The sequence below is a fragment of the Leptonychotes weddellii genome, chromosome 3 (assembly GCF_054177405.1).
Source record: "Leptonychotes weddellii isolate Sample4059 chromosome 3, ASM5417740v2, whole genome shotgun sequence".
Taxonomy (NCBI): Eukaryota; Metazoa; Chordata; class Mammalia; order Carnivora; family Phocidae; genus Leptonychotes; species Leptonychotes weddellii.
In genome coordinates this window covers 160,400,338-160,428,199 of record NC_138371.1, presented here as the reverse complement: position 1 = coordinate 160,428,199, position 27,862 = coordinate 160,400,338, and the positions used below count along the sequence as shown (strand labels likewise).

General features: G+C 35.8%; 1 protein-coding gene across 1 annotated transcript in view; it reads right to left on the bottom strand.

Annotated features, from left to right (window-relative positions):
* Positions 1-18,296: 18,296 nt before the first annotated feature.
* The window catches only part of GPC5 (glypican 5), a 1,215,201-nt gene continuing 1,205,635 nt past the window's right edge, over positions 18,297-27,862 (bottom strand). Inside the window, exons 9-10 of the mRNA XM_081815097.1 lie at positions 23,013-23,135; positions 18,297-18,548 (exon numbers count right to left, since the gene is read on the bottom strand). Coding sequence (XP_081671223.1) covers positions 18,495-18,548; positions 23,013-23,135 — 177 coding nt within the window. The 3' untranslated portion in view covers positions 18,297-18,494. The remainder of the gene's footprint in view (positions 18,549-23,012; positions 23,136-27,862) is intronic.

Here is a 27,862-nt window from a genome sequence, read left to right as displayed (position 1 = left end):
GCATAGAAATATATTGTAACTTGAAATGATTTACATAGATTATTATTCCTCACAACAGTTCCATTTCATGGGTGAGGATACTGAGGTATGGAAATTTCAGCTCTTTACCAAAGGTAACACTACTTAGAAGTGGTGGAGACAGATTCCATCCTTAGCCAAATCTGACTATTGAACCCATCCATGTACCTGACTTCGACCCTATACGGCTTCATAGGACTCAGATTTTTTGCTCTTTCTGAAATATTTCTTTCTGCCTTTTCTGAAGGTTTCTGGGTCTCAGTGATTCCCAAAGCTATGCTGAGATTCATAATTCTGGATTCTTGAGTGGTGTAGGGCAGTAGGTGATTGAAAGAACTATAGAACATCTCCAGTAATTGCCCTCCTGAAATACTTGTAGTGAAGAGGAAGGAAATCAGGCATATTCTTTCTTCTTGAATCCTGCCATTAAGTCATACTTTGGCATTTCTACACTGACCCACAAGTAAACAGTGGTTTTCAGCATCATAGTCCAGTACATAGTCATGGTAGTTATTTCTAAACAGAGCAGCACTCCTTCTCTGATGACAAATTAGTGACTGAGATGCCACTGGTGGGCAAAGGGTCTTCTCTGAATGCAATGCAGAATGTGGCCTTGTAAAAAACTATACATCCTAGAAGGCGGTGAGTCATTGCCACCTGGTGGTTAAAGCGATTTAACCTTCCACGAGGGTAGACAGATCAGCAATGCCACCGTTGGTTAGTTCACACGATTTTTACTGACTTTTGGCAATGGAGATGATTAGTGACCTATGGTTTGAAATGGTAAATTCCTACCCAAAATTCATTTCCATCTCCCCAATTTTTTATACTTACTCTATCTCACCTCTTTCTTCCTTTTCTTCTATCTCAACTCATCCTTCTCTAGTTCCACAGAATTAGAAAAATATCTTCCCCAAACTCCAGATTCAGGACTTTGCACAATGTAGTTCATTCTGAGACAGGCTTTCTTATCTCAGATATCAAGACTGTATCTTGATTGCCCTGAAGATATAGCTATACATTTTTCTATGCCATTATTAAAAAATATGTAGTTTTTTTTTTAAGATTTTATTTATTTGTTTATTTGAGAGAGAGAGAGTACAAGCCAAGGAGAGAGGCAAGAGGTCAAGGGAGAGGGAGATGCAGACTCCCCACTGAGCAAGGAGCCCGATATGGGGCTCGATCCCAGGACCCTGAGATCATGACCCGGGCCAAAGGCAGACGCTTAACTGACTGAGCTACCCAGGTGCCCCAAGATAGGTAGTTTCTGAAGAGTTTTGGAATCTAATATAGGGAATAAATATGCATATATTCATAGATATAAAAATATAAAGAAATATTTGATATATATAAATAAATTATATTTATACATATATAAAAATGTGATATATATGTATAAAATATATTGTCATGATATGTTAGAGGCCAGGTGTGTGATTTGGGGTCCAGAAATAAAAACTAACTATGTAGTAAATATCTAAATTTAAAATGAAGCCAGTAATTACTGGCTCATGACATTAAATAGGATAAAAAGGGAGATGAGCATCAAGAGAAAAATGTATTCAACAGGTATATATCAACCGTAGTCCTGATTTCATTTAACATCAAGGAGATAGTATGTAGAAAAAAAGAGCACGGTGCTTAAAAGAAAGAAATACTTTACTTACAAATGCAATAATAGACACAAAATGAATATCCTAGTTACTTCTCAAAGCTTTTGCCCCAAGGCAACAAGAGAGCTCACTAAAACTAGGCCAATATAATCAGCAATCCATGTCCTTCTTTCCTTGGCAATTTTCTGTCCCCATAGTTGTAGAGACATCATGGAAACTCTTGTGTGTCAGATGAAAGCTTTTCTTTTCAATTATGGCAATGGCTTTGTTCATATCCCATTCTTTTTTGGTGACAAAATGCCATCTTAGGGAAGGCTCAGTAGTTTGTATCCCACACAGTGTGGGGTGTCTAATATTAACCCTTGTTCCATTGTCCATTCCTTCTAGCAGGGACAGAAGTGTTCTGGGGAAAGATTTAAAATAAATAAATTCATATTTTCTAAAGCCATATGAAAATATACTATGCAACTGACGTTATTAGACAACCACAGAAATAAGTTTTATGCCATTGAGCTAAGTAGATAATATTTTGATGACCCTTTTAGAGACCATGCTTCTCTTTTATCTTGAGCTCCAGTTTCTACATATACATACATATATATATTTTCTAGTGGTATAATCACACATAAAAATACAATAAAAAGGGGTTAAGCACCCCTCTCCCTTTTTGTCAGCATCTCATTTCATTGTACATTTTATTTCTACAGGATCCCATAAAGACAGCTATGCATCAGCAGGAAAATATACTTCCTAATATTCAAAGTCAATGATGCAGATAATAGGGAACCAGCATCCTCAGTGTGGGATACATACTGTCCTCGGTCCCTGGCCCAGATGTTGGTAACAACCAATAAACTGTATTATACACATATATAAAAAAAGCAGCTTGAAGGAATGGCCTGCTTAGCTAGATTTATTAGGAGAGATTTTTAATATGCCATATGGCAGCTTGGCTCTTCCAAGCGGGGCAACCCTGTGAAGGAACGGATTGAAGTGTGATGACCGTCCCCGGCACCAGTGTTGATACCTCCGCAGGGAAACAAGGATTGCTCCCCAGTGTCATCCATGTCATGTGCCCTCGTAGTCCATTATGCCTCAATATGTTTTCCATCAGAGCCAGGATCTCCATTACCCCTACTGTTTAGAGAAATCTCTAGACATCTCTGGGATAGAGGATGTGAGAAGGGGCCAGGCCTGAGATCCATCATGTTATTTAACATAGCTTTTGCCTTTTATTGAGACACTTTGTATAGGAAATACAAACTGGGGAGTTGGCAATCATTTTAAAGGCTATCATTCAAGTAAACAGAAAAGTGGCATCATGTATGTTGTTTGGAATACCAGAGAGCACAAAACAGATTTTCCTTCTACTTGAACGTGGCTGGGTGAGAACTACTTTTCTTCATCAAATGTCACGCCTTCCACACAAAAAGCCTTTGTTCAGTGATTTGTATCAACCTTTGTACTTCCTTTTCATTAATGTGTAAGATAATTTTATCAATTTCTAGAGCTGATAGGGAACAGTCACTGTGATATATGTATAATAACTGCATCTTTGCAAGTTAAGAGTGCAAACACATTTTTTAGGCAAATGACAGGACAACTTTTATGGTCTGAACACTATCTTCATTATTTAACTTTTGATAAATCAAGTTTTTGCTGTGTCCGGGAATTGGAGTTATGAAAAAGGAATGCCAAAATAGGTTTTGTAAATGCAAACTCCGTGAATAGAGGAGTCTCTAAACTCGATCCATGAAAAGAACATACCTCCCCTATGTAAATCTGCTAAAATGAAAATTCTGAGCCTTAATCATGAGGAAATATCAAACGAACACAATTTGAGAAACATTCTAAAAAACAGCCAGCCTGTCATCTTCAGAAGTGCCAGGTCATGAAAATCAAAGACAGAGTAAAGAAAGTTCTAGAGTGAAGGAAACAAAAGTGGCACAAAAACTAAGACGTGATTCTGACCTGGATCCTTCGGCTATGAAGGACATTACTGGAGGAACTGATAAAACTTGAATGGGGTCTGTGGAGGAGATTAAAACATATTAATGCTAAATTTCTGATGTTGATGGTTGTATTGCAGTTATGTAGGAAATATCCTTTTTTGTAGGATACACAAAATATTCAGAAGTGATGAAGCATCATGTAAAATTTACTCTCTGTAAAAAAAAATTATACTTTTTTCAAATTTTCTCTGAATTAAAACAATTTCAAAATAACAAATTTAAACTAACTTTTGTGCCTAATTTTTCTTTTCCTTTCCTTTTCTTTCTTTCTTTTTTTTTTTTTTTGGTGGCCCCACCGGGATGGAAGCACCTATTAATTCAATCTGTAAAAGTAACTGAGTCTGGTTAATTACATTAAAGAGATAACTAGCTAATTACTTATCATTATTTCTGGACTATATCAGTGCTATAAAATTTAAATAATTATGAAATAGTTGTATGGGTAAAATGGCATTTAATATGTTAATTTGTTGCTAAATCATTTGATTAATTTCTGGATAATAAACTGAGTCAATGCCACAGAAACAATCATGAACAGAATTATGCCATTAAAATACAGTGCATGCTGTTCAGTTCAATGCAAAGTTTCTCATTAACTTTTTGAAGTACAATTTTCTCTTTGTAGCAAGGCCAATTTCACCTATAAATATGACGTCTTTGACAGAAAACTTTAGTACTGTAGGCTCTGTCTTGTTTAGCCTTTGAGCATTAACTGATATTTGAGTAGTGATATTTGCAGAAGAGCTGCTATGGTTTCAAGCTGACAAGCCATTAACTCTTCTTTCCCTAAAGCAACTACTAAACAATTCACTTGGAAATTTTACAATTAGATTTTCCACTTGGAACTGTTTACTGCTTATTACTTCATCCTTCCTCTGGAACCTTTGAATTCTTGAAATATCTCTCATATATCTGTGTTTTTTTTTTAACTGCCAATTTTTAAAATTGATGGGTGATTAATTATGGAATAGTAAATTCAACGTGGACATGCATTCAGTTTGAATTGTGTTCATGTCTATATTTAATAGCAGTTTATTTTAATGTGGTAGGACACTTGGGCTTTTGAGCAAATGCATGCTGAGTGAAAGAAACTATTGTTAGTTGAGTAGCTGATAGTATGATTGGGTATAGACTTTTTGTAATAATCAGTAAAAGGAAATTATAACTATGCCTAGGCAGGGAGTTGGTAAAAATCTTAAAAATCATCAAGTTCAAAATCTTTAATCTTGTGCAATGAAGACTCTAAGACTTCTAGAAGCTGTAGGACTGGTCCATGGACCCTCAGGTATTATCAGCGTTCCCTGGTACCACAAGGACCAGATATAGACAAAGGGTCATTACAAATATCATATAGGAATAAACTCTAAGGGAGTGTCTATGAAGAGCTTTTTCTTTAAGACCTCTGCATTATTTTCTTTATATAATTTTATCCTGTTGGCCTATGTGAGCCAAGAAACCATGATGGAAAATTAACTTGTAGTTATAAATTAGCAGTTTTAAGCTTATTGGACCTTATTTTTCCATGGAGCTCAAAGCTATTGACACCTTGGTGCTCTCTTTGCACAGATATGGCCATTTCATGCCTAAATATTTTGTCCCATTCTTTCTCCGCTCTCAGAAGAATATCTTCAGCGGTTGGGCAATTCTCTTTTAAGACAAACAGAGCACATGTTCAATCTTATTTTATCTAGGTTTTCTGTTCTGAACAGACTGGAAATGGTGTGTTGCTTGGGCATTAGAAGAAGGGCAATGCTGTTCCCATAGTGATGTTTCTGTAGCTCACCAGCTACTGGGGCCTCTTATGGCATCTGTTGTAGAATTCCAGCTATTTTTAGAGAAGCCTGTGCTGACCACAAGCAACTTGCCTTTTATATCAGCAGGAAGCTTTGTACCTTCAAAGGCCTGTACAGCATCAAACCAGAGTCTAGAGGAGGTTGGAGAAAGTTCCTTCTCCTCTGTGGTCTGAGGGACTTGTTATCCTTCCTAAGTATAATAAGGAAAAACTAAATCGATGACAGAAAATTCAGAAGCCATAGGAGAATTATGTACGTTATAAGGTCATGTCCACTGTTTTTCAAAGGAAGGGCAAAAATAAGAGGAATCCTGTTTATTTTCTTTGATTTATATTTTGATGATGGAAATATTTAAAATATTTTACATTTTCCTAGTAGGTATTTTGGAACTTTAGGGGCAGGAATTAATTTTTCTGTAGTTCTGGGGTATAAGGTCAGGAAGAGAAGAAATTGAAGTCTAACTTTCTCCCTTCTAGTTATGACTAGAGCATTTTGGCATTCTAAATATTTCAGTATTGGCTTTATTTTTATTTTAAAATATTGACACATTATTAAAAACAGGATTGTGAGCCTTATTTATTTAACCAAATTATTGTTTATTTCAGCGTATTCAACGTATATAACGCACTTAAATTCTAAAAGCATTTTGATAGGGGGTGCCTGGGTCGCTCATTCAGTTAAGTGTCCGACTCTTGATTTCAGCTCAGGTCATGATCACAGGGTGGTGACACTGAGCCCTGTCTCAGGTTCTGCACTGGGCCTGGAGCCTACTTGAAATTCTCTCTCCCCCTCTTCCTCTCCTTCTCTTCCTCTTAAAAAAATTAATAAATAAGAGCATTTTGATAGAAAATTTTGGATCTATAATAAATGGTGTTTTAAGAATATATTCAAAGAAAGAATCTTCTCAAGAAAATTGTAGTAGCAATAAACATTTTCAAACTTTTCAGCTCAGAATGTTTACTATAAGGTCTGGAAATAAGGTATAAATATGAAATATCAATTTGAAGGTATTTAATAGAAATGAAAGATTTCTTTTCATGTAACTAAAACACCTGGTTAAAAATATTAAGATATTGAGATAATATCACTGGTTTTTCAAACTCAACCAAATTTTAAGAATATAGAGCAGGTTAAGACTTCCCAAACCAAAAATTATTAAAATGGATCTAAAATATTAAAATTAAGGCCAAGGAGGAAGCAAATCATCTAAACTTTCTCCAAAGCTTAAAAAATTCTCATGACTTTTAAAAAAAACTTTTTTATTTGAGATAGAGAGAGCACACAAGCAGGGGGAGGGCAGACGGACAGAGAGAAGCAGATTCCCTGCTGAGTGTGGAGCCTGATGCAGGGCTCAATCCCAGGACCCTGAGATCATGACCTGAGCTGAAAGCAGACGCTTAACTGACTGAGCCACCCAGGTGCCCCCTAAGTTCTCATGATTATTAAACAAATTTTTTTACTGTCATTTTTATAGCTATGAGACAGCTTCTGGCACTGTGCTTTTTTTATTTTTAGAAATAAATATCCAGTAATATAAAACATTTAGCTGGTATGATATCTTTTGAGTCACGTCTTTACATGTTTAATCATGTCCCAATTTATGAATTAATTATATTTGAATATTTTTATTAGTTTTTGGAATTTTGAATATATTATTTGGTAGAAACAATGATTTAAACAGTGATTTAGATCCAGGCAATTCTTATTTTACCCCTATGTTTGGCTGAAAGGTAGTGTGTCTTAGTCTGTTTGGGCTGTTATAACAAAATACTATTGAGTGGGAGGCTTATAACAACATAAATTTATTTTACACAGTTCTGGAGGGTAGGAAGTCCAGGACCAATATGCCAGCAGATTCTGTGTCTGGTGAGAACCCGTCTTGGGGTTCATAGTAGAATATCTTTTCACTGTGTCCTCACATGACAGAAGGGGTAAGGGAACTCTCTGAGGTCTCTCTTTTTTTTTTTTTTTAAGATTTTATTTATTTATCTGAGAGAGAGAGAGAGAGCAAGCGCAGGGGGGAGGGGTAGAGGGAGAGGGAGAGGCAGGCTACCCACTGAGTGGAGAGCCAGATTTGGGACTCGATCCCAGGTCCCTGGGATCATGACCTGAACTGAAGGCAGATGCTTAACTGACTGAATCACCTAGACGCCCCACTGAGGTTTCTTTTCTAAGGGTACTAATCTCATTCATGAGGACTTTGCCCTCATGATCTAATGATCTCTCAAAGGCCTCATTTCCAAATACCTCAAATTGGGGATTCAGTTCCAAAATATGAATTTTGGGGGACACATTCAGTCCATAGCATAGTGTTAGTACCTTTCTAGACATTATGTATCATCTGTAGTAGTATTTCTTGAAGTTCCATCTTAGAAATATTGGAAAAACATCCTGACTCATAGTTGTAGCTTTTATTTGCCTGCTTCCATTCCCGATAGCCTATACTCTTCACCACTCCCCCAGCTCCTGGGGATGGTCAGATGTTCTAACAGAAGCAGATGTTACAGATCTAGAACTGCTAGAGAAGGGGCAAGAGTCTCTCACTGCTAAAGGGTGGAGTAGGGTCTTCTTTTGGAAGTTGAGGAGTTTGAGGCAGAGGATATGAGTTTAAGAAATGGAAGAATGGCAAGAGATTCTGCTTCCTTTGGGAGACTTGCCATTCAAGAAATGATCCCTTGGCCAACAGCATCAGGATTATCAAGGATCTTGTAAAGAAAGCAGAATCTCAGGCCTCATGCTGGACATACAAAATCAGAATCTGCATTTTAATTTAAGAAGAATTTAATTTGAGAAGCCTTGGTTGGGAGGAGTGTAAGATTTTATATTAAGGAGGACATTGTGTGCTCTCACTATGCCTTTATCACCCCAGCATAGTTATGTCTTACAAAAGATTTCGGCATTGTTTTGGGAAGCTGACCTAAATCCTCTAGATTTTCACAGAATCATGGAGGCTCTTATAATTTCTTCTGACTCATGATTCTTTTTCTCCAACCATCAGCCGGAGTCTCTGCCCTTTGGTCTTGGCCTTACTTTCTATATTAACTCTTTGCTCCTCTTAAAGGTCTTGATGTATTCTCTCTTTACATGGTCTTTGGATTAACACTCATATTTAGTTTTCTTTCTTTCCCCAATTTGGTTTCTTAGATTCCAGAACGCACTCTTAAGCCAATAGCTTCCATGCTTATCAGACTTGCTGTACATTTCAAAGAAGGATTCAGATCCTGTCAGGTATACTTTGGAGGTCAGAAAGCAGATATATATCTTCTTAAGATTAGACTTTTCAGGGAGGGAAAAGAAAGAGGAGTAATACTCATATTGATGATTGGGAAGTGTCTTAGTCTGTTTGGGCTAAAGTACCAAATATGGGGTCGCATATCAATAACAGATTTATTTCTCACAATCCTAGAGGCTGGAAGTCTGAGATTAGAGTGCCAGCATAGTCAGGTTCTTATGAGGGCCTTCTTTCCAGTTGCACATTGCCTACTTCTCATGATATCCTCACATGATAGAGAGGAAAGAGTGGAAGCAAACTTTCTTGTGACTGTTTAAGGGCACTAATCCCATTGTGAGGCCTCCACCCTTATAACCTCATCTAATCCTAATTACCTCCCAAAGGCCCCAGCTACTAATACCATCACACTGCGGGGACAGTATTTCAACATACTAATTTTAGGGGATGCACAAACTTGAAGTCCATAACGGGAGGTAATAGAGGGAATCCATACGTTCAGTGTATGTTAGGGATGAAAGGGGACACTGGGACCCCGGAGATGTTGAATGACTTGATGAGAATTTCAAAGTTAGTGAGAAAGCTGAACTTGGTGCCCATGACACTAGTTCTTTTTCTATCACCATGGTAACCACCAGTTTCTGAGTCTGGTTTGTGTTGCATATTAAATTAATAAAAACATAATAAAAGAAGTATCTTTAATTTCTACCATGTACATGGTACTGTATTGGGCATTTTATATGTATACCCATCCATCTCTTACTATATATACTTCCTAATTTTCATAACAACCCCTTCAAGTAGTCCTCATTTTCCTTTATTTATATATTATTTATATATTTATTTAGTTCCAGTATAATTAGTGTTCACTGTTATCTTAGTTTCAGGTGTACAATATAGCAATTCAACAATTCTATACATTACTCAATGCTCTTATTTTTTAAAAGAGAAAACTAAAGCTCAGGAAAGAGAGGTCATTCACCTAATACCACATGCTTAGTTATTGACAGAATCAGAATTTGAACCCCTCTCCAACTTTGTCTGGAATTTTTGCTATTTCCTTAGGTTTATCTCTGATCATTGGTAGTTACTGCCTGGGTCATTAATTTACTTGAAAAAATATATATATATAGTAGTTGATGGCAAAGTCCCCGGGGCCAGGACCTGGTACAAATTCCAGCTTTGCTATTTGTAGGTTGTGTGATCTCTGGCAAGTAACTGTGCCTCAGTTTTCTTAACTATAAAATGAGATTAATAACCAAAGCACTCATTTCCTACAGATTTTACAAAGATTAAGACACTTAGAAGAGTATCTGGTGCATGTAAATTGATAAATGTTATCTCTAGTTGTTTTTATCATTAAAGATATATCATAGTTCTCTCTAAGCATAACTGGGAAGTAAAGATATTTAATGTTTGTTAATTATTTAAGTTTGAGATACTTCCAAGATCCTTTCCCACAGGTAGCTGGTATAAACATTGGTCATAAAGTTATGTGTTGCTGACGTGAATCTCCAGAGAGTTTGCAATTTGGTTTTGATGAATAGGTTTATAAAATGCAAAATACTTAATTTTTGTTTGTGGGGTGTATCTTAGGTCAACTGTATTTATCCTCACTTTTAATAGATTTCAAAACCAATAGTGTTACTTTTAAAATAATATATTAGCTTAACTTTGATCTTAAAAGGAAGCATGTCTCATGAAGTGATTAAACATGAGAAAATGCATGGGAAATGAGCATCTAAACTCCTGACTTCCCAGATAGAAATTTATAACCTGAAATGGAAAGTTATATAAAGGTTGCATGAATTAGGGATCTTAAAAGGGTTCATGCAAAAGCCAAAACTCCATATATCTGAAAGTACAGATATTCAGAAATAAATCCCACATGGAAACAAATATTACAAATTTTTGTTTATAATCAATAATATAATCAGAGATTACTTCATTACTTTAAATCATGCTTGCTCAATGAGCTCATTGACATTCACAGTTATTTATGTCTACTCAGTACCGAAGAAAATTCAGTTGATATGAATGATATCACACAATAAAATGACTTGATTGCTTATTTAAAATTATATCCTTCAGAAAAGGATATTCAAAAAGAGCTACACTTTAAAAATTGTAAGTGCTTAGGAGTGCAGTAAGAACTAAAGGAAACCATTGTCCTCCTATTGTTGAATCAGCATTTTAATTTTTTTTAAATCTCAGAATTTGGGTTGACACCCAGCTGAAAGGTTTTCAGAGAGAAAGTCTTCAAAGCCAAGCTCTTTCCACCTTGTGGTTTAAAGCCAAGGCCTCTCAATAATGGAGTAGTTATTTTTTTAAGTGGCCTTGAAGATTTGTGATCTTGGGTATGGAATATGTAAGAAGCATTGATTGCTTTTATTTTGTTCTAATTTAATTTTACTCTGTGTGTCTTTTTTTACCTCAATGCTTTTATGTTGAAGATAAGGATCAAATGAGTAAAGTAACCATAAAAGACATTCATCAACTTAGAGAATTATATGCTATCTATTGTCAAAAGGAATTCAGCAGCTATGGTCAAGTTATATGTTCTCTTAAATAATATGAGTAGTAGTAGAGCATTTCAATTCCAAAGTATATATTTAACTGGCAGTTCTGAGTTGGTCATCCAGTTATGGCATAATTGTGTGGTGAAATGGGAAGGAGCAGGAAGTTGTGTATACCATACAGCACTGGGTTAAAGAGTTGGCTTTTCCATTTTCTATTTGAGGAATATTGAACAAACTTCTTGACTCCTTAATATTTCAGTTTCCTCATCCATAAAGTCATTCATGATGGATGGTTTTACTTCCTAAGTTCCTTGTAAAGATTAAATAAAACACTTGATGTTAGAAGGCTTGTCACAAAGTAGATTTATGGGCAATGCTACTATTTAAAATTGCATTATGCACAGATTTGAACTTAAAATTCAAGCAAAGTGAAAGCCATCTTGAAATTTTCATAACTCTCATATACCAAAAATTTTCAGTAGCTCCCTTTAAGCAAGGCAGAAATCCAAACCCATTAGCTTGACTCTAAGCTCTCTTTCTTTAGCCATATTCTCTCATTACTACCTTAAAAGTAACTCTCTACTTCAATCAAAGGATATACATCCTGGGCCCTGCTTTTGACATCACTATGGCCTTTTTTTGTCTTGGTAAGATTGCTTTTCTTTCACCCTCTTAATTACCAATTTTTCTGTAAGGCCTACCTCATCTAGGACTATCTAAAGACTAAAACCCACAGGATTGTCTTCTTTTTGTGCCTTTCCAGCACTTATTGCCTATACAGTTCATTAGGTACTTAATCATACAAATCATACAATCTGATAACAATGCATGAAAAGTCAGTGACAGCTGGGAAGAGTTCTTTTCACACGGAGCCAGGTACTCATCACACCCTCCATTCGTATTTATTTTAAAAATGTCTTTCTTCATTAGCATTGTTTTTCTTTTTTGTTTTTTGAGTTGTTGTTCAGTTACAATTTTGTGCCTCTATGGTGATCAGAATTATGTATGCTGTATGGATTAAACCTGAAAAACTGTCCTGAAACAAGATAGAGTTTTAGTTTTTCATGGAAAAATCTCTTGCAAAAGTTGGGTTGAGACAACCCAGTGGCAATAGTATGCAGCTGTGCCGTCATGTTGGATCTAGCCCATTGATGACTTTCTGTAATTTCTACAGTGTGGCTCTTGTCTCACAGTCCAGCCACTGGATCCACCTTCTGTTTCAGTAGGTTAGAGGCGGTAGGGAGAAGGGCAAGGGGCAAATTCCAACTCTCTTTACTTCTAAGGGCAGGAAAAGATGGATGTCTCAGCTCAAGCAGAGAAAACAAGTTTGTCCTTTCTCTGCCTTTTTTGGTTCTATTTAGGCCCTTAATGAACTGGATGATGCCCACCTGCGCTGGGGAGGATGATCTTTACTCAGTCTACTGATTCAAATGCTTGTGTCTTCCAGAGACACACTCACATGCACACCCTGAAATAATGTTTTACCAGCTATCTGAGAATCCCCTAGCCCAGTCAAGGGGCACATAAAGTTAACCATCACAAGCACTGCTTACATTTCACTGGTGAGAACATAGTGTTGGCCTCGCCTAGCTGCAAGTGATATTGGGAAATTCTGGGAATCCATATTAAAAAATGAGTGAGTTCTATTACCAAAGCAAAAAGGGAAGAATGGATATTGGGGATCTTTTATCCAGCTCTGTCACACATGTCTTATGTCTATCTTGAGAGTAAGTTGCCTAAGGGCAGGGGTGGCAACTAACCTTGTTTGTACCCTGCAACATTTCATGAATAGAAAGCAAACATTTCTAGAAACCTTGCAGGGAAAATGAAAGAATCTCAGGTTACCACATCTAGAACATTGACACACTTTCAAATATGTTAGGGAGCCAATGTTCACACTTTTGAGACTAGAAAGAGGAAGAATGACAAGAGGAAGAGTCAGAACATGTTTTATTTTGAGAGTGATAACATGTCAGCTTTTCAATCTAATAGCATCTCAGTGAGTGGCATTTCCTTCATGGGATAGGTAGGGGCATGGCAAGGGCCAGAAACTAGTTTTTTGTCACGACATTCAGAATTAACATAGGTAGTTTAGCTACGTCCTCCAAATTCACAAGAAACTGGTATATAAACTAGAATTCCATTTGAATTTATAGTGTGCAATTTGAGTCCATTTTCAGTGCTTGCGATGCTTTTGTTCATTTTCTTGCTCTGATAAATATCAAGATGCATGGACATCTTTAGAAGCTAGAATATTTCTGGTGAACAGGGAATCAAAGCAAAATGAAATTGAGTAGTCTTCATGGATATGTCCTCTATGTCCTGGTAATTTCTAATAAGCATCCCTATCCCCTAAAGAGTGAACTTTCTTTATATAAGCATATGTGTACCAATTAGCCTCTTTCAGGATACAAGGAATAGCAACTTACTTGGTTTATCTTGTTAAAAAAAAGTGGGTGTAGAGCTAGAGACAAGAGGTAGTGGTGATGCAGAGCTGTTGTGTCAGGTCCACTCACAGGTACCAGCTAAGATATTCTCTCCTGCTTATATTATTCATGTTCTGCTTTGGGGTGTTCTATTAACCAGAATCACAAGCTGTCTTGGATAAAAGCATAACTGCCTGGGCAGTGGTAATGAAATGTTAATCTGTATAGACTTTTGCCTGAGAATGAATTTCCCTTGTCAAGGAAATGTGTCCAAAGGTCCCATGCTGACAAACTATGAAAGGGTCAAATGTTCCTGTGTCAGATTGATGTGCATGAGGACAGGGGATGGAGTGCTTGAGCAGATAAGAAAAACAGAGGTAAAATATCAAAGGATTTTGGAATTGACTACTTTGAAACCATGCTTCAACACAGCTGCCAAGGCCCGGATAACTCAGGCATGTCAGACTTCACAAATCGTGGTGCAGATAATATCCACAAGCAGCATTCTATAGTGAATCACACATATACATGGATTTGCAGGATGTATAGTCTGCTTCCTTCAAGACATTCTTACCATGTAAATATTTGGTAAACCAAAGTGTTTGATGTCTGCGTTGGGGCAGCTGGACAGGGGAAGCAATTCTAATAGCTTTTGCGACATGAAACTAAAAATCCACACTTGGGTATTGCAATGGCCACCAGAGATTGCCTTGGGAAAGGCTGCCATAGCACCAGTCCAGAGGGTTGATGCCCAGGTGTCAGGCAGGAAATTCAGAAAGACTTTCTACTTGCTGGGAAATGACAGTTGGTTCTCGTATGGAGGATCAATATGCTCCCTCAGGTTATTCTCTGTCAAAGAGTTCAATGATTTATTCTAAGATTCAGCTCTTTTAAACTCCATTAAATGTTTAGAAGTATCCTTTATGGCAAAAAAAAGAAAAAAAGTCTGTAGCTGTGTAAGTTTGTTCAAGCTGCTATACCAGAATACCGTAAACTAGGTGGCTTAAAGACAACAGAAATTTATTTCTCACAGTTGTGGAAGCTGGGAAGTCTAAGATCAAGGCACTGGCAGATTTGGTATCTGGTGAGAGTCTACTTCCTTTTCATAGATGGACATCATTTGCTGAAAACTCACATGGCAGAGGGTGGCAAGGGAGCAATCTGGGGTCTCCTTTATAAAGGCACTAATTCCACTTGAATAGGCTCCATCCTCATGACCTAATCACATCCCAAAGCCCTCATATCCAAATACCAACATCCTGGGGATTAAATTAAAATATATGAATTTGGGTGGCGGGGGACACAAACATTCCGTCTATATAGCAGCAGCAAGGAAATGTTGAAGAAGCAGCATTTTCTTTACAGACTAAGTCCCAAGCACTAAGTGTCTTCAACTGCCCTGGGCATAGGTAGAGATCCCTGTCATTGCCATTGGAGCTTTTTCAGGGTAGATCATCTCTCTTCTCAGGGTTAGCTCAGTAAAGGGAGATCATGCCAGACTGACAGACTTTCAGCAGTCAGTCTTTGACCCATTTGTACAGACACTTAATTAGGCCACAACTTTTTCCCTCAGCGTCTTTCTAGGTTTTGTCCAGAGGTTTAGGAATTTCATTTCTTGAGGTAGGGTTTTCTCTATGTTGTTATTTTGCCTTGGTCAGGATTCACCTTGACATCTTCCTTAACTTTGAATCAAGATGAAAGGATTGATCTTTTAAGGGTTCATATTGTCCAATCATTTTCTTTTTTCTAAGTAGCTTTATTAAAATATATTTCATATACTATAAATTTCACCCATTTAAAGCAGACAATTCAGTGGTTTTAAATATATTCAGAGTTCTGCAACTATTACTGCGATTTTAGAATACTTTCATGACCCTCCCCATTCCCTCAACCCCAACGCCCAGCCCAGAAAACCATTAATTTACTTTGTGTCTCTATGGATTTGCCTATCCTGAATATTTCACAAAAATGAAATCATACAATATGTGGAATTTTGTATTGACTTCTTTGACTTAGCATACTTTTTCAAGGTTCATCTATGTTGTAGCATTTATCAGTACTTCAATACTTTCTATTGTCAAATAATATTGTGTGGATGTGCCATATTTTATTCATCAATTGATGGCTATTTGGGTTGTTTTTTCTTTTTGGTTATTATGAATGATGCTTCATGTATGTGTTTTTGTGTGGATATATGATTTTATTTCTCTTGGCTATATACTTAAGAGTGAAATTGCTGGATCATAGATTTTCTAAAGTGGCTATACCATTTTACATTCTCACAGCCATACATGAGGGTTCTATTTCTTTACAGTCTTGCCAACATTTATTATTTTTCTTCCACTTTAGTGGGTATGAAGTGGTATCTTGTGGTTTTGATTTCCTTTTCCCTAATGACTAAGAACTATGTTGAGCATCTTTTCATGGTTTCATTGGCCATTTGTATATATTCTTTGGAGAAATGTGTTTAGATTCTTTGTCCATTTTTTTGATTTGGTTATAAATCTCTGTATTAATGAATCATAAGGGTTCTTTTTTTAAAGATTTTATTTATTTATCTGAGAGATAGAATGGGGGAGAGAGAGAACATGAGAGGGGGGAGGGTCAGAGGGAGAAGCAGACTCCCCGCTGAGCGGGGAGCCCGATGTGGGACTCGATCCTGGGACTCCAGAATCATGACCTGAGCCAAAGGCAGTTGCTTAACCAATTGAGCCACCCAAGTGCCCGAATCATAAGAGTTCTTTATATGTTCTGAATGCAAATCCTTTATCACATATATGATTTTCAAATATTTTCATACATTTACTTTCTTGATGGTGTCCTTCGAGGCACAAAGGCTTTTAATTCTGACGAAGTCCAATTTATCTTTTTGTTGCTTGTACTTTTGATGTCATATCTAAGAAACCATCACCTAATTCAAGATCACAAAGACTTTTACATTCAGGTTTTCTTCTAACAGTTACGTGTCATTAGTTCTTTTATTTAAGATCTGCTTTAAGCTAATTTTTGTGAATGGTGTGAGATAGGAGTTCAAATCTGGATTCATAATTCTATATTTCATTGATTTATACATTTATCCGTAAGCTAATACCACACTGTCTTGATAACTCAGTACTGTGCCTTGAAATTAGAATGAGACTTTCAACTTTGTTGTTTTCCAAGATTGTTTGTCTCTTTTGAGTTTTTTGCATTTGCATACAAATTTTAGGATCAGCATGTCAATTTCTGCAAAAAGCCATCTGGAATTTTGATAGAGATTGCATTGAATCTGTAGATTAATTTGGGGGTTATTTCCATTTTAATAATATGAAATCTTCCAATGTACGGACATGAAGTATCTTCTCATTTATTTAGATCCTTAATTTCTTCCAGTACTATTTTATAGTTGTATGTATAAGTTTTTGTGTAAGAGTCTTACCTTATCTTGTTAAATTTATTTCTAAATACTTAATTCTTTTTGATTCTACTGTAAGTGGAATTGCTTTCTTTTTTGGATTGTTCATGGTTGGGATACAGAAATATGGCTCATCTTTGATATTAACTCAAACTCACTGATATTAACATTTTTAGTGGATGCCTCATATACATACAAGTTCAAGTCATTTGTAATTAAAGAGAGCTTTACTTCTTTTCAATCTGGATGTCCTTTATTCTATTTCTTTTTCTTGTCTAATTGCTTAATTATCCTGGCTAAATCCTCCAGTACAATATTGAATGGATGTGGAAAGAGCCAACGTCCTTCTCTCATTCCTCATCCTAGGGAGAAAACTTCCAGTGTTTTACCATTAGGTATGATAGATGTGGATTTTTTGAAATAGGTACACTTTGTCAGGTTGAGGAAGTTCCCTTCTATTTTAGCAATTCTAGATACTGATTCCTCTTCAGAGAGTATTGTTACTGTTGTTTGTTTAGTATTTGGCTGCACTAATACTTGGCTGCAACTGCTAACTCTACTGGGTTCCCATCACACCCAGTAGAGATATTCTGTAAAGCCAGGGATGGTAAAATCTGCTGATATTCAGTTGCTGCCAAACCTACCTAGAACTGCTCTTCCACAGTGGGAGTGGAAGAGGGAGATGGAAGCTGCAATTTACTTGAGAAAGAAGGATTGCACTCTTTTCCAACTGTCCCAATATATCTTCTCTACTTAGTGAGAGTTGGGTGTGGGAAAATACTGCTGCCAGGTGGGAGCCACTGCCAACATAGACCTCTGATAACACTAAGCTGTGAGAGGTGGAATCTATTGATGGCCGTCTGCATCATCTATCTGGAATAGCTCATCCATGGCAGAAAGTGGCGGGGGGAGGGGCGGGGGGCGGCAGTGGCGGGGGTGGTGGTGCTGGCAGGGTAGGGGTGAGGTGAAAAGGTCTTTCAGCTGTGGCTGCTCTTACAGGAATTTTTCCTCAAGGCTTATCTGTGGGACATGAATGCAGTCCTGACTGGAAGGCCACAGCCTCACATTGCTTGTACTGGATTTCTTTATTTAATGAATAAATGCTTCTGAATTTGTGTAAATCCTTCAAACAATTTCCAGAGAATTGAATGATTATCAGTGCTCACTTTGACCAGCTTAGCGGATACCTCTTCTGGAACATTTCCTTGAGTTCCTCACACTGCCGTTCTGAATGTCCCACCCTTTAATTAAAGAAAAACATTACATGACACTTGTTAAAACTGTAAGGCAGATTTTATTTAGGGGGGGACTACTGCAATAAATTGTGGGGACTGCTTTAATGGGGTTTTGCAGTGGGGGAGAGAGATCCTGTTCAATTCAGAATAAAACACCAAGTAGGAATTTATAGCCAAGGAAAAAAAGTAGATTATTTCTTTTCAATGGATGGATACTTACTAAGAGGAAACATCAGGAGTATGGGGGAATTCTGGCTAAGGTGATCTAACAAATTCTTGCTGAAGGCAGTCCAGGATGATCAGAACCACCTGTGGGAACAGTAAAGGACAAGGAACCCTATTAGATAATTGAGGATGACCAGATATTGCAGATGGAGAATTCTGGCTAAACGTATTTAGCCAGACTCTTGGTAAAATTGGATAATGCAGACACCAATATGGAAGCCCCAAATCAGAGCCTATTTGAGAAGAGTGTTCTGAAGAGACTGACTAGAATTTATTCAAGGAGAGAAGCTTTGTCCTCTTCAAAGATCTCTCTCTTTTACAGTTGTCAAACCCAATTAGAAGGATAGGTTTTGCTAATACATGAAGAAAAGGGCCTTTCTCCAGGTTAATATGTATTCTCCTGCTTCAGATTTTTGACTATGAGAGGCTACTCAAGTTTTTTTTCCTTTAATAATGATCATTTTTGCCAAGGTGCCTTGGTTTCTCTACTTCTATATCTGTGTTGTGCAAGACATTAGCCAATAGCTGGGCAACTGTAATTGTATCCAAATTGAGATGTGCTGAAAGCACACCCTAGATTTCAAAAAGAAATTAATATAAAAAGTAGAAAATATCTCACTGATTTTTATATGGATTATAATTTGAAAAATAATATTCTATATATATATTGGATTAAGTAAAACATATTGTTAAATTAATATCAGCTGTATCTTTTTCATCTTTTTTAAGTTGTAAGCTACTAGGAAATTTTAAATTACATATGTGGTTTGTATTATGTTTCTATTGGACAGTGCTATCCTAGATCACCCCATCCACTCAGCTGTGAAGGGAAGGGGATCATATTTTGATTTTCATCAGAAGGGACTCTGAGCTTGGCAGATACACAGTCTAATAAACTCTTTTCTGATACAGACATCTTCAAAGCTTCAGGTCCCTCAAGTTATATTTCACTACTTTTAAAGGTAATATGTGGAATACTTAAAAATGTATGGACCCCTGGCAAATAGTCCTGCTGGCTATAACAGTAGCAATTCTAATCTGTATTATTTTTCTATTTATAAATATTTTCACATGTTACTATATATCATTTATTCCCCAAGTTTACTTTGATGTAGGCAGGAATTATTATTCATATTGTGACTATTGTTAGGATATTTTGAGATGGGAAATTTCTAAGATTAATCAATTAGAATATAGTAAAACAACACTTTTTGTGTCTCCTTGAAATTAGATTTGATCCAATACATATGTTTAGACACCTATTAATTTCAAAAGACTATGCTACCATGAAGGATTCAGGAAACCTTTAGTAACCTTTAATCTACTAAAGAAAATAAGATAAATACACAAATGATTATAATCTAATTTTCTATTAAGTTGATTTTAGGAGAGAATTACTTCTAATTAGAGGGAATGAAGAAAGTATAACAGGATCAGTGATTATGAAAAATACACCTAGTATCTTTATTGTTTGTTTGGTTGGTTTGCTGTTGGTGATTGTGGTCATTCCAAGTAGAAGATAGAATCTCCTTTCCTTATTCCACCTAAGAGAGGAGAACTATTCTAAGATGGAGGTGTGTAAAATTTATAGATTTTCATTGGAACATTGTTTATGACATTGGCAATAATTCAATGCTCAATAGGGAATTGATTAAACAAGTGATGTGAAATTATAATTTTTAACATTATTGACCTAGAAAACATTCATGATATATTGTTAAGCAATAAAGATGGCTTAAAAGGGAAATATCATGTCACTATATCATAAACTATCATATCTTTGAATATTTATGTAAAGATATAATCACTATATACCTCGGTCTCCTTTTGTGTATGCATGTATTTGTGTCTTCTTTATGGATATCTGTATCTAGATATATGTGTGTATATTTTATATAGCTGCATTTCTAAGAGATTTTTAAAAATGCAGCAAAATATTAACAGAGGTTGACAGAATTTTTGGAAACTTAATCAGAACAAAGGTTGACTAATGTCTTATAGAAAATCTTGTATTTAAGATAAATCTTGAAGGCAACAGAGATGTAAATTTCTCAGTTACCATATGAGCCAGTATCTATGAATATACTGATCATTAAATTATTTTTTCTATTATTACAATGGAATCCATCATTTAGTTGCTAAAGTTTCCTGTATTATAAAGACAGTTTATTCCGTTTTAACAAAAGGTAGCTAATAAGAGAATAGAGAACTTTTCTTTCTCAGCTCAATAAAGACAAATAGTTAACATATCCCTGGATTTTAAGAAAAGAATAAAACTCTGGAAGTAAAGACCACATATTTCAACTCCAGCTGACTTGTCCTTCTGTCTTACAGTAGAATGAAAGAACTCTTCTCAGAGGGGAAGTTGTTTAGAAGAGTTTCAAATATTCATATTTTCTCATTATTTTAAAATCTAGAAGATGCTATAGCACAATAAACTAGTATTTAACAAAGAACTACCAATGAAAATAAACATGGAAAAGTTCTATTATCTTCATGTTTCAGGATATAACCTAATTTTAATCTGGCACAGAGATGGTAAATTTAAAGATTGCATCAGAATATTATAGCAGAAAACAATAACAGTAGCAAAAAAAGTTTCTGTTAATGCCTTTAAAAGTGACACAAAACATTTTATTTCCCATATTTCAAAGGAAATTATTGGAAAATTTGAAAATGATGATCTGTATGTTAGAATAAGTTATTTATCAAGATGTCCTGAATACTCTGTATATTCTATTATATATAAACTCTATTATATTATGAAACACTATTATATTATCTATTTTAATGAATGTCAAGGTAATATTAAGATTTTATAATTTCTCTAAATGCCTTATCTTCTCTTTGGTAACCCTTAGAATCAAGAGTCTAAGCATACTCTCCCAAGTTGATGTATTTGCCTGTTTCTATCTGTTCAGTCCCAGTGGTTATGGGGTAATTTCTACTGAATAGCAGGACTTACAAACAGACCTCTTTTAGTTGACTTTAAGAAAACATTTTGATTTAATAGAGTATACATAGAACTATTCTTAAACAAAGAACATTTGCTGGTCTTCTGTTTCAAACTAGTTGTATTACCTTTGGTAATTCATATATCTGTTTTGGATTTTAGCTTTCTTTACTGCAAAATACATGATCTTTAGGTTTCCATATAGTTTTGAACTGAAATGATTTTTCAGCATATCATTCACATCTTAGTGTGAAAGATTTCACCTAAGAGCAAGTTTTGAAAAGATGTTAACTAAAATTGGGGCGCCTGGGTGGCTCAGTCATTAAGCGTCTGCCTTCAGCTCAGGATATGATCCCAGGGTCCTGGGATTGAGCCCCGCATTGGGCTCCCTGCTACATGGGAAGCCTGCTTCTCCCTCTCCCACTCCCCCTGCTTGTGTTCCCTCTCTCGCTGTGTCTCTCTCTGTCAAATAAATAAATAAAATCTTAAAAAAAAAAGATGTTAACTAAGATTAATATAATGTTCCAATCATGATAAGTACATCACTAATTAAAACTTCCCAATAAATCAGAAGATATCCTAATATATCTGCATAAATCCCAATAAATCAGGGGTGGAGGTATGATCATCTTTATTTTACAGATATTTCAGAAAGTTGGTGGCAGAGCTAATATTCAAAACCAGGGCTCATCTAATTTCCAAGCCTGAGTGCTTGTTTCTGCCATAGCATCCCACACAGACACTGAGTGTATAGATAATAAAAACAATGGGACGCTAAAAGATGGGTATCACTAAAGGAGAAGAAAGCACAATTGGTGACTTGGGGAAAATGATAAATTTTAGTTACATTGAATTGTCATTCCTTGCTTGGTCAGCTTACCAGCTGGGTAACAACCTAAAAGCAAGTGGGTAGTTAAAAGTCACTTTTATATATTTTGTAATGAGAATAATAAGCTAACTATTTTTGTTGGTTGTATTGTTCCCCCAAGGAAGTCTCTTAAGGAAAATAGAATGTGTATATAAGACTGTGTAAGTGAAGGTTTCTGCAATATGTAACTTGTGCATTCATCTTATTGCTGCAGAGGCCATCTATATTCTCTTGTGTATAGTAGGAGAGTCTTGTTTAATGCTGATCTGTTCCAAATTAAACATGAAAGTTCATATAGAAAAGTAACAAGTAGCAATTTTTAAAAAGTTATGTTTCATTGACCTTCTCAGTCTGATTAAAAAGCCAGAACTAATGGACATAAGGCAATTGACATAAGGCAAGTTTTTTATGCTTATAAAACATAAACACAATAACAATAAACAGTAAATAATGAATGTGTATGTATATTTTATAGATAGGTATAGATAAATGTGTATATATGTTCATGTATTTACATGCCATTATACCCATACTGTAATAGATGCGTAGCTAAAATAGTAGTAAAAATATTTATTATAAATTTATTGCAGTTACCATCTGTGATGAAATTTTTAGATTCTCATTAATTTTTTTTATAAATGAAGGAAAAATACTAAAATTACCCACACACCATCTTTAAGAGCTATATTTTTAAATAAGCTGTGATTTCAAGCTTCCATCTGCTTACTTGCTGAGTGATACAGAGCATTTGCTCCCACTGCTGCACTTCTGGTCTTTCTTCATTTTCTGAATTAGCCCCCGCACTACAGGGGACCAGATAACATGCTCCTGTGTGCTCTGTCAGCTTGTTCTGCAATAAATCATCAGAGACAACAACATTTGTTTAGGCCTATTTAAAAGGGTCTCCTGGGAAAATCTGCCGAGAAGAGAAAACACTGTCAAACTAACTTTTATAACTTCATCTCTTACTTCTACACCCTTTTATCTTTTGGTCTCTCACTGGTGTCACTCTATGTATTATTTGTTTTTAAATATTGTGAGATGCCACAGCTGAATTAGTGAAGGCACCAGATCCCAACTCCTGTAAGATTAGCTAAAACAAAAAGCAATTAGTTGCTAACTATTTAATGAGGATAGATTTGTTTGCTCAGGCATATTGTCTTATCCATTAAATGAAAGCTGAAGAATCTTTGGCTAGCTATTCTTTCCTTTACTTGTAAAAAGATTATCCCACTCAATCTTAGAGAAAAGCCGCATCTCTATGTGTGATAAAGAAATCTGAATTATAAACACATGCATAAAGTTGTAACTAAAATTACATTTTATCCATTACTTTTTAAAAGCACCTTTTATATATTAAGTGATGGTAGGTTATAATATAAGACATCAAGTAAATAAATGTTCTCTGTGGCTGCATCAATGTTTCCTGTTTTAAGACCAGAAATCTAGAAGGGAATTTAGTGATCATTTAGCTCAAGCACGTTATTTTACAGATGAGGAACTGTAGTTCAAAGAGGGTATGGAAGTTGCTGGAGGTCATACAGAAAATTAGTACATAACTTTTGAAGCTGTGTTTGTTCTGGTTTCTCCAGCATTTTTGGATGATTGGAAGTCAGTGATTGAGCCAATCTCTCCATCAGATGGCCACATTAGGGCATCTAGCATATGGAATCTCTTCAGGATGCTTACCTTATTACCAGAGCTAAATTTGAGATGAAAGAAAGACAAAAGAAAAAAATATATCTGAAGACTAGATGGGAATAAAAAGTAAATGTAATAAGGACAAATTTAAAAATACCTTGCAAAAATCTGCAAATTGGCCAACCTAATCATATCTGACCAATCAGGGGTTTTTGAGCTCATGGGATGCTGAATGGTGCAGTAGAAAGAAAGATTTTGAGGTTCAACTCGATTTAGAATACTTGCTTTGTCACTTATTAGCAATGTATACCTAAAGGAGTGATTTGGCCACTCAGAAATATCAAGTTGGTGGTGACGCTTGGTGCAATATTGAGCAGCGCACTGCTTGCTTATTGATGATTGATTGGTTCTCACCTCCATCTGGGCTGTGCTCTGCCCCATGGGATAGTTGCCAACATGGCGGTCCGAACATGCTGGTCAGGTAAACTTTCAAGCAGGATGGGGAGGTTGAGATTTTCAGTTTGTTACAGAGATCAATTCACAAGTAAACATTGGGTCAGGGACGATATCCCTTTAAAATCAATGAAAGCAAGATCACTCCCTAACTTCCAATATATTTTTTGAAATATACTTTCAACAAGGTTATTACCTTGTAGGCAGGATGAAGCTAAGCAAAACTTGGAATATGAAACCAGGCAGGAGGGATTCTCGCTGTACTTTTTCACTTTTCCCTCCCCAAACTCTACTTACTCAATTTCAAACTTCCTTCTTGATGTTCTGTTTACAATTCAAAAGCTTATCCACAGGCAGAATCCATAACTAAATATTTTGTCATTGTCACATCCTGGGAACATGTGCATTTGAACAGAAGGCTTAATGGGAACAAACATGAATTATTAAGGTGTGTAGTGGGACAGGAGGATTCCTAACATGTGTTGCGTTATCTAGTCCTCTAACTCTGTGAGTTAGATACACTTAACTCAATTTTATAGATAAGAAACCAAAACGGAAATAGAAAGAACAGCAAGAAAGTGTGTATGGGGTGTGAAAGTGTGTATGTGGGCAATAGGTTGAGCAATGAGCATGCATGGTGAGTTGGAAAAGGACAGTGACTTTGTAAATTGTATTCTGGAAGTCTTTGACAATTTGACCACAGTTATGGAGTTGGACTCTTTCTTGGTGCTATGTGGGTCTTTCAACCTCATTCTGAAGAAACTGCTACTGTTGAAAATTCTTCACCTGGTCAGTGCTTAGCTTTCTTCAAGAGCTAGGATAAGAAACACAAACTGTACTGCTCACAGCATTTGTCTTGCAATTGAGCTTCTCTTCTTTCTAATGTTGGTGGCCTTCCCTGGGTAATCTTAGGAAAATCAGAGACTCCTCCCTGCTGCTTTCCTTCTAAGATGCTTCCTTTCGTCTAGTTCAGTGCTTCTCAAAAGTGGGTATGGAAACTAATAAAAGTAGGAATTTACTAATTTACTTACCAGGTTGCCCAAATTCATCCTATGGGTCAATCCTATCCCTTCTGTCATCAATGAATTCTTGATCTTTAAATATTTACTATTCTAGGGACGTCTGGGTGGCTCAGTCTGTTAAGCATCTGCCTTCGGCTCAGGTCATGATCCCGGGGTCCTGGGATCGAGTCCCGCATTGGGTTCCTTGCTCAGCGGGGAGCCTGCTTCTCCCTCTGCCTCTCTCTCTCTCTGTCTCTCATGAATAAATAAATAGGATCTTTAAAAAAATAAATAGATAATTACTATTCTGTTTTTAATTCTGTGTGATTTCAAATTCCTCTGTCTCCTCTTCCTCTTCCTCTTGTTCTTTGATATGGGCAAAGTAAAAATTTGGGGGTGTGTGACCTATCCTTCATGGTGAAGATGATTCCATTGTGACAATTGATAAGTGCAAGAAGGCAAGAGACACTTGGGTCATGTTTGCAAATTTATCAAAAATATTCATCCCACCCTACCCTGTTCCACATATTATTGTTGTTTCTACTATGAAGATAAATTATAATGTGAAGAAATTCTTTAGTATTTTTCTGCACATGAAAGCAAAGAGAATAGTTCAAGAATTGCATTAGATTAATCTGCATTTATAAAATAATGACATAACACCCCTTCAGTCACCATGGAATTATAGCAAAGGCAAAGAAAGCAGACTTTCAACCTGAGCAATATGTTTTATCTATATTTTAATCAGAAATAATAAATGTACAATAATCTGCAATTAAAGAAAAACTTGATATGCCCAAAGTCATACCTAACAACATTAAGAATTATTTCTGAATTTTCATACAACCCATGTAATTATATAGGCTACTAAAGTTTGCAATATAAAGAAATACTGATATCACAGACTGCCCTGTGAATATCTCATAGAATAACAGAAGTCTAGGTTGAATTCATTCACTCAAGAAGAAACAATTTTTGTTGTACCTGAAGGGTTATGATGATAGAAACAATATTTTAAGTGATTGAAAACAATTAGCAATAAACTAATTGAATCCTTTTCAAAGCATCATCATTGAGCACTTCAGAGAAATCTGAGTGTATGGGAGGAAATAGCTTATTAACTTCTATTCTTTAATGACAAGAGAATACTCCAGACATTATTTCATTGATAAGACATTCCTGAATGAATAGAGGATAAAAAGGCAAATCTAGGGCTTTAAAAATGATATTCCTGCCTTCCTCCCTGCCTTCCTTACATCTTTCCTTCCTTCCTCCTTGCCATCCTTTCTTCCTGCCTTCCTATTTTTTTTTATTATGGCTAAAGAAATATTTTATACCCTTCAGTTGCACAGAAAAAGAATTTCATGATTCCATGATAGTTGTAAAACTTGTGTATTTTCTTTCTCATTTTTGGTAGCTGATGTATCTTGGGTGTTGATGTGTTCGAATGGGTTTTCAACATGTGGGAGGGCAATGACTGGTACTGAAAAAAGGTTCATGTTTACATTTCCTTTTCTTTATGCTTTTGCACTAATATGCAGTTTTATAATTATACAATTATCATTAAACAGTCAATTGAATTTGTTTTTTTAAATCCTAGTTTGGAGCCTTAAATTACCTCTGAATAATTTTTATGCTAATCTCATGATTCTTTGCTATTGTTCGAGCTACACTATCTTTGAACCAGGAACATATACAGTTTATTTGGAGACATTATGTTCACCCATCTGATTCTACTGTGATGAGTTGTATGACACCAGACAAATTACATAATATTTGTAAGCCTCAGTTTCCTCATTGGTACATGGAGGTGATAATGTTATTGGGGGGACCAAAGGAGATTGTGCATAAAAGCACTGATCATGGTGCTATACAGAGGAAGAGCCACATAAATGTTATGTCATATCATTAACTGATTCTTCTCTTATACATGCATAATACTAGACTGTTCCAAGATCACTTAAATTTATATAAAAATAACTCAGATTTAACAAAAAGCCATTGTTTACATGATCAAAGCATAAGATATGACTATAAAGATGTGATATTTTAAAAATATATATTCACTTGAATGTTATCCTTTAAGTCATCTTAGAAAGTAGACACATATTCAAAAATCTTACCATTGCTCAAAGTTTTTTAGACTTATGGAAGACTTCAGAAACAAATTCTGAGCCATTTTAAAAAACCCTCAGTGTTACTGTTTTTATTTGGCTAAAAATTGAGCCCATCCTTGAGGGGTGAGGAAGGTTAAATGGGATACTCTGTTCCATTTCAAAGAGCTTTTAAATTATAAAGAGCTGGTCAAACATACAATGCTATGGAATAGAGTATTAAAGAATGAATATCCTCATTGAGAATATTAGGAAATATGCCTCAGGCTCTTAAAGGAATTCTAAAAGCGTACACATGTTTGAAGCTAGAGTAGCACTGTTATGATGTATATGGTTTCTAGAGTGCCTACCTGGAGGTAGACAACACC